General features: G+C 39.3%; 1 protein-coding gene across 1 annotated transcript; it reads right to left on the bottom strand.

The window, feature by feature from the left end:
* Nucleotides 1–359: 359 nt before the first annotated feature.
* LOC140140454 (trace amine-associated receptor 8b-like) lies at nucleotides 360–1,502 on the bottom strand. The gene has a single exon (XM_072162214.1). It carries the CDS (start codon nucleotides 1,500–1,502, stop codon nucleotides 360–362), a length of 1,143 nt encoding a protein of 380 aa, XP_072018315.1.
* Nucleotides 1,503–8,710: the final 7,208 nt, after the last annotated feature.

Here is an 8,710-nt window from a genome sequence, read left to right on the forward strand (position 1 = left end):
CCGTAACTAATACCGCGTGCAGACTGGTCATGATTTGGGGAGAATCAATTATGATTCTCGCAAACTATAAGTTTAGAAGATTCGTTGCGCGAATCGGTTATCGGATTCTCACTGAATTTGAGGCCCTGATGTCCAAGCTCAATACAAATTCGTTCAAAACGTAAATACTACTTTGCTTCCCCGGGGTTTGCTTCTATGATGACTTCAAGCCTGTCTTCTTGCTGAAAGTGTCATTAAGATTTTCATATGCTCATGCTCCCAGCTTTGTCATATTGTGAATCATAACTACACTTTTTAGTGTTTTTCCTCGCGTTATTACTCGGTTACGTCTAAAATTTCTCATATCGTGGCACACGTTTTCACCGCGTTTCGCGCGTAACAGCAGAACTGCTTGATTCTCTATCCCTTTGACCACGTCGGCAGTAACCAGAGCAGTAACTCACGCAGCAACGGCAGCAACCTCGCTTCGGCAATATATCATTCAATGTCTGCCTGAATGCCTTGCTTCTAAAGTAATATATCATCACATTAAGCCAGCAATGTCCCATCATTAACAATCGTACGGTGAAATTGACGTGAGCTGCAACCGCGTTACCGGTCAGTGAGGTGTACAATTCTAATATAGCATACGGCATCCAAGTCATGATTGAGCTGAAAGTGATGAGAAAAAACGTCGTTGCTGCCTTCATTTCTGAACGGTTCCAAACAGATCGCACCATCGCCCAACTGCCACTGGTATCTGAAGAAGACTCTCCCGATATCGACGCTGGTATGATTCGTTCATTTGCAGCGATACGTTTAGCATGGCGTCGTGCAATAATGAATAAATGTGTGTAGAGACCGATGGTTATAATAAGCGGGAGAAGTGATATCATAATGACCTTCAACGTCAGCAAGAAGATGTCCAGCTTATTCTTGTAGTCAATTTGACATCCCATCTGTTCTCCTGTTTCAACTGTTGTAGTGCTAGAGTAGAAGTAGTAGGAATAACTGAACACAATTAGAATAGACGCTAGCCAGGCAATAGCGACGATGATATACGCTCTGGTGGTAGTAAGATATACCGGATATCGGAGTGGGTTGGTAACGGCGATATATCGTTCTGCGTTGAGAATCAACATCGAGACAACACTTGCGAACAGGAACAAGTGGCCAGCGCATATATGGATGTAGCAAATATATGAACCAAGCGGCCAATATCCGATGGAATATGCAGCTGTGAAAAGCGAGCCGTAAAATACCCCAGTGCATAAATCAGCGGTCGTCACTGAATAGATGAAGATTTTTGTGATTTCGTTAAACCCAGATACTTGTCGAAGAATTGCCATGCAAAGTATGTTAAGAGCGATGATTAAAAGAGTATTTGTACCGAATAATGTACCGCGTGCCAAACGGATGATTATTGAACTGTTACCAGTGATAACATTGGATGAAACTGCGTTGATTCCAAAACCAAAATCACGCTCAAATGTGTAGTCATCTGTAGATTCCGACACACCCATGATGAAAGATATCACAAATATGGTACCGATTATGTGCAAATATAACATTAAGAGTGCTGCAAACTTATATCACCCTATAAAGAGTGCTTAATTCGGAACATTCAATAATATTTTGCTCCGTATCATGTACCAAACGAATGTTTCTTAAGTTAATCTGCAACCACCGAATTCATTCTGTGTCTACAGCCAAGCAAGTGGTTATCAGTTAATAAGGTTGGAAAAAAGGATGCTTCTCTTTGGGCCATTCCAGTTGAAATCCACACCCCCTGTGGAAGATATGGCGTTAATATTCTACACAGGGGGTGTGAATTTTAAATGGGGTTACATGAATGGGTGACTCCATGTAAAATTCACGCTCCGTGTGTGGAAGATTAAGATCATGTTTTCCACAGGGGGTGTATGGATTTCAACTGGAATAGCCCGATCGCCTTTGCCTTTGCGATTGCGCATGAGCAACAAGACGATTACGTCACTCAAGTGACACACCCATAAGGCATTGACGTACACAGTGACCTACCTTTCTCGTGAAACTTGTTCTCCGAGTTATTCATCAAAAGTTATATGCTATGATGATGAAGCACACCCGGGATTTGGTAAGTGGAGTCTACTGCGCATCATTTCTACTGACAATTATACAAGTTAGGGGTGAAATTAAAACTTGACCGCCGGTTCCGGGCGGTTCCATCCGGTTGGAACCTGTTTCTATTGTTCAAACAATGGAACGCGGTTCAGTCGCCGGTAACCACTGGTCACCCGGCGGTCGAGTTTTGATTTCATCCCTTATAGCTCTTTATTGACCGACTTTATATGCATGGTTTTCTGTGGCTCAATATTGACTGTTGTTCTGTAAAATGATCACAACAGTTGTATAAAAACTATATAGTATACCCATATTTAAAAATAGGAAGGTTTCACAGAATTCCACGATATTCCACGAATTATGTTTCAGTAAGTCTAAATGTGATTCTTGAGCATGAGTTTTCAAATATGGAATCCAAAGATCTTCCGACATTTGAAAAATTTCGTACAATATACGTAAACCACTTTCTACCAAAAATAAACACTGACATGTTTTAGGTATTTCTAGAAAGTAATCACGATGTTATGAGCACGTTACCATGGTTTCTTTGCATTCTGCGGCTCAATTTACAATGTCGCAATAATCAAACTCGATAAATACACAATGAGAAGCACGCACGAATCACATCATCTAGGCAAATATTTTTGGTCACTTTAATAACGACAAATGACATTTCAGAACAATTACCGCGAACCCATAATACATTGCGGTTATTAAAGTATTTGAATTAAACTTAAGGTGAAAAACGTAACTCATTTTTTTGGAGATTTGATGATATTTTTTCCAAGTACTCAACATGCTCCATAAAGTTTTATTTCCATTCGACCGATTTGGCAGTAAAACGACTTGCACGCTCGCTCTTCATTTACTTTCATCATCAAGAACCATTTGCAACTCCCGTGTTGCAACTCCCGAGCGATGTCGGCGCTTGTCACGGGAATTGCATCAGCCAATCATAATTGTCATCAACTATAGATCTAGTAATTACTAATTAATTTGCATTCATCGACCATCAACTTTCGGAGTGATTCAAAGTAATAATATTCATAATTAGAAACTAAATACAATAGACGATACAGGATGAATTAAGAATACGTGGCTAGTGGCTCGTCAATGGGGTCACCGTGGGGAGCACGGTGTGGCCAAGCGGAACGAGCTCCGACTCATTAATCGGAAGGTTGCGAGTTCGAGCTCCGCATACTGCAGTTCCGTTTTCCTATACACAATACACAGTGCTCTCACCATTGACGCGTGACCCCTACAAATGATGTATGTTGGGAGAATGGACACTTGCCTAGTTAACATCACTGTGTGAAAAATAACCAGCCAATATTTTATTTATTCTCCAAAACTTCTAGCAAATATATTTCTCTAACATGACCTAAAATTACAGCTAGGTTAGATGTTCAGAAATGGTCGTACTTTTGTAAAATATGAGTGAGGGCAAGGCATAGCTAGCCAACTCCCCGTGTTATTTGAATGGAGATTTGACCGAAAATATTGGTATCGGACCGCTCACTTCTGAAGGATGCCACACAAAAACCGGTAAAAGCTACATTTAAATTATTCTAAATAGGTTCTAGAAAATAAAGTTTTGTAACATGTCCTAAATTTTTAGCTAATTTAGGTGTTTGGAGAGGGTCGTACTTTTGTGTTTTAGGAAGGACATGTAAACGACAGATAACACCAAAAATATGAAGAAATTATTTCTAAACCGTGTTAAGTCAAAAATCATTATGTTGCTCATTTTCAAGAATGCTGGTTTACAAAAAGCACGACATTGTCTGATTTCGTGAACAAAGCCACACATAACATTGTTTCCTTTCGTTTCCTTTATAATCGGTTACCCAACTGAAGCTATGAATACCAGCTTTATTGCGATATCGCACATGAAAACAGTCACTTGTGCACAACCAGAGAAGATCCGATTTAATCAGTTGAGCTGTTTCAATGAGTGTTATCTTGGTTTAATAGCTTTTAATGGGGTTAAGTCCTGCAAAGGTCGAGATGAATTCTACTGTAGACATGACTGCATCATGGGCGACACCATCGCGTTGTGCCCTTGAGTATAGAGGCCTTGCATTCTTTTATCGATTGGCTCCAAACAAAGGATTTGAACCGGTGTCCTTCACCGTAGTTATGGCGGAGTGCAGTCCATTCAATCAAATGTTGTCATCAACCTATTCGATCGTAGTGCAGGGTTATATGAGCGAGACGAACTGTCACGGTAGATTGCAATCATGCTTTTGTTGAATGCATTTGAGTAGTCCGCCATATTTACGGGATGATACGTCACATGCAAGGCCTCTATAAGGCTCATTATCTCCATTACTCCGGCTCTCCACCATGAAGCAATTCCTGGAGAGGGCAATCCCTCATTTGCATGTGACGCTTTCTTATTTAAATTAGCCATTGTGTTATTGCTTAATATTCATATGTTATGGGGAGCACTTTACACCACCAGGTTGGGCAAGTCATGAATAATTTAGCGTTGTGAAGCCAAATAAACTTATTATTTCCCAGGCTTGAAAAAAATTACAGGTAGAGGTGGGAATCGATCTCGGTACCTCCCGGTTAAAAAGCACAGTGCAAAACCACTAAGCCAGCTAAATATCTGTTTTGAGACGTGTAACATTAAATCAGTAATAAAAGAAGTAGATTCTTATTTTGGGCTCAAATTGTAGAAAAGGGGAAATATTTGTCTCTGCTCTAAAGAAAATAAAAATTGAGATCTTTAAACAAAATGTTACGGCTCTATTGAAAAAAAAAAGAATGATATCAAAATAACTTTAAATTCATTTCACGAGGCGGCATTGTCACAGACGAACACTGTATAGGCTAAAACTAGATCCTCACCACTAGACGACGTCGTAGCACAGTGGTAGAGCATCAGACTGGTGATGCAAAGATTGTTGGTTCGAGTCCTCCTGTCAGCAATGTTTGTTTTTGTGAATGCAATGCTACGATACCATTTGTTCAAATTTTTCTTATTTATTTATTTTTTTTTATTTATTTATTTATTTATTTATTTATTTATTTGTTTATTTGTTTATTTATGTAAATAATTATGCATGTATTTATTTTGTTTAATCACTCACTCACACTCTTTAGAAAAAAGGGCTCTTGGTCGATCAGTTCATTTATTCATTGTTTGATGGTTTGATATGATATGTCTATTGATCGAAATTGAATATCATATAATTTATTCATATTCATTGTTTGTGAATTGATCGATTAATTAACTGATTGATTGATATGTAGAGCCGGTGCAAGTGAGTGCGTGAAATGTTAGAGGTGAGTTACTTGAACAAGCCTTAATAATTATAATAAATAAATAAATAAATAAATAAATAAATAAATAAAACGCTTTCCCCCTCTCAGCCTGCCAAAAATATTGTGACCACCCCCCTGTTGGACATTCAAATTATTGGGATCCCAAATAATGATTAAATACATCAGATTTGTAGATGTAGGCCTACAGTTAAAAAACTTTTTTTTTAAAACTAAACCGATATTTTACTCATTATTGACCATGGTAGGCGAAACCGTCAATAGTGATTAAAGAATTTTTGTTCAAAATAAAATTTCCATATCATCAGCGTTTCCGGACCTTTACTATTATCCTCTCCCTCCCCCCAGGGGGGGGGGGACTCACGTACAAGGTTTTCCACGAAAAATCCTTAGACATGGGTCTCCCTTTTAGATTTTCCGTGCTATGTCTTTTACTATTTTCAAGCTCAAATCCTTAGATATGGGTGCTGTAGGCCTATACTTTCCTGACAATCCTTAGATATGGGTAGGGGGCCTACCTATTTTCGGTAAAATCGTGACCCTTAGAAATGGTTATGGGTTCGGAAGCTCGGGCCGCACATCTCCGTCGAAAAATAATCCAAGTACCCGCCCCCCTGGTTATCCTAAGCCTTTTAAAGCGTTTTAAGGTCCAAATCGCACCCCTCTCACCCCAATTTTACCCGCCTCAGGACTCATAATTATTCACAGCCCCTGATAATCTCCTAAATTATTCAATTGTTTTTTCGATGGGCCTAAACTCCTGTAATATGCATGCACATATTAAATACAGCAAGCTACATTCAAATTATACATGCACGATGCAAGTGCTATTCCAGAAACGCTGCACATCAGTGACATCACTTAAGGTTATTAATTATTTTAAACTGTTGTGATTTGGTAGTTCACAGCATCTTACGAATGGTAGTGAGCTTTGGCAAAAACTGCATTGCTCAATTCATAGCGAGCGTGTAGAAGAATTAAAATATCACAGATATACTTTTTATAGGTGCTGCGGTTCTTGAGTTACGTTGTAAAGAGGTCTGAAACAACAACACTTTTGTAAAACGTACATAACTCATTAACAACAATAAATTAAGCAAGTTTGCAAAGTATACGATTTGTAGAATGAACTTTTGCAAAGCATCAAGGTGTTAATTTTCAATAATATATTGATCTAGATAATGAAAATCGATTTTTAGGTTGCTTCGACCAACAATACCTCGTCTACCCTTAATTAATATTACTACCGGTAGTGAGTAGCAAGCTTCGAAGGTTGAAAGTGCGCCCGCTTTACTACCTGAGAGCAATCCGGTAGTGGCGTTTCAATTTATTACGTGTTGGGAAATCCACAAGATCAAATAAAACGGTGAGTGATGATTATTTACTTGTTTTTAAAAACAAACTTCTTAGGCCAGTAATAAACTACGTTCACGGCCGACAACTATAGTTTGAATGATATTTATTATCACACGAGGAAATCATAACAAACGAATATGGCGCCTCACGTGCTTCAGGTCAGGTCAGTGGTCAAAGGTTTTTTTATCGCTAAATCGCTGGCTGAATATCGTATCAAATTCAAGTGATACACTACCGTCGTATTATTGACACCAATTCCTAATTTCGACATTACTATTGCGAAAGGTTATTCCATTATCAAATTATTAGACTTTCTGTAAAAACAAATCACTGGTGCCTGATGGGAAATACTAGTGCGCCATCACCGGATTGCTCCTGCTCTGCTAGCTGGCGCACTTTCAAGCTTGCTACTCGCATTGAACAGGCAGAGTTCGCAAAACTAACGGCGTCGTTATTTGCCAACCCTAAAAGGGATCGAAATTAATTATTCATAACCGATCGATAACTGGCCTCATTTTCTAACTAGCAAACCAGCGGGATTTGTCATAGGTTTGCGTTGATAATAGAACAACCGTGAAGTTAGTGTCACCCCCTTGTCTCCACCCAGGTGTATAAATGGGTACCGGCATTCTTAAATGCTGGGAAGGTAACAGACTCGTGGAGGAGGTGTGGCGACCCCCCAGCATAGCAACATTTCACGGTGGGGTAACGTTGGCTTAATCGCTAACGAAAGAGAGATGGGCACTCCGTCATACAGTGGCGTAACTAGACATTTTCATTTGGGGGGGCAAGCGGGGGCAAACATAATAAATGAGGGGCAGGAATCCAGCACCTTTTGGCGACAAAAGAAGTGTATGGTACCAATGCGCGCGAAGCGCGCGAAAATTTTTGGCATATTGAAGCTAAACTGGTTACATATGGTAAAAAGTGGAATAAATGCGCGCGAAGCGCGCAAAAATTTGTGTTTTTTAAGGTTAAAATGACCAGATATGAGGTTAATTAATAACTCTCAGAAGTAGGCCTACTTTAACTTTTTCATTTGGGGGGGGGCAAACAGGGGGAAAGGGTTCAAAATGGGGGGCTCCAGCCCCCCTGCCCCCCGCTGGTTACGCCACTGCCGTCATACAGGTTCTACTTTACTTTACCAAAGCGTTTCCACTTGGAATGTAGATAGTTATCGTTGCTATTACTGTTCGCGATTTTAATTTATGCACTTTTTAGCCGACAATTTCCAATGCATTTTACACACTAGAAATGTCGCTGGCATAAATACCGACATTTTTAACAGTATCGTTTTTTTAAACCAAAATACCATCCACATTAGTTCCCAATACTTTGATGAAACCATAGATATATACCAAATCGAACTGCAGGTGATGACCAGATTTTAAATTAGAATTAAAAGAATCAGCGTAGGCCCTCTCAAAATGTACTTTTAAAAAACTATCGCGTTGTGATAAAAAGTTTAAGTTTGGACTGCTTTTTTTCTTTCTTTTTTTTTATAACAAGAAAATGCTTTACATACCCCAAACTTCTCACATAGTCTTGGCTCAATGTCCATTACTGGTTGGTATTATTAAAATATAACAATTTTCATTATTAACTTACTTTTTACCGCAATGTTTTCCCACGCAATGTTCGAATATATTCCCAAAATGGCGCTGCTGAACGGTATCACATTAATGATAAGGTTATCCTAAGATGTGTGAGAGTTTCTGACACTATATTCACGGGGTTTCTACTAGCTATTCAAACATGACAAATTTGGCTGGTTTGTGATAAGCTATACCATTTTCACCCTGACGTGGCAGTGACGTAAGTACTGTGTGAATTTCATTACACTCGCTAGCGTTCGATCAAAGCGCTGGTGTACACACGCACGCGCTTAAAGACGCCACATAGATGCGCGAGCGAAACAGCTGCTTCAACGCGTTGACGTCACTGCCACATCGGGGTGAAAAATGGTATAGGTAATAGATGA

The sequence above is a fragment of the Amphiura filiformis genome, chromosome 19 (assembly GCF_039555335.1).
Source record: "Amphiura filiformis chromosome 19, Afil_fr2py, whole genome shotgun sequence".
Taxonomy (NCBI): domain Eukaryota; kingdom Metazoa; phylum Echinodermata; class Ophiuroidea; order Amphilepidida; family Amphiuridae; genus Amphiura; species Amphiura filiformis.

Excerpts from the sequence above, each read along its gene's own strand:
- LOC140140454 (XM_072162214.1), bottom strand. The coding sequence starts at position 1,502 with ATGGGTGTGTCGGAATCTACAGATGACTACACATTTGAGCGTGATTTT.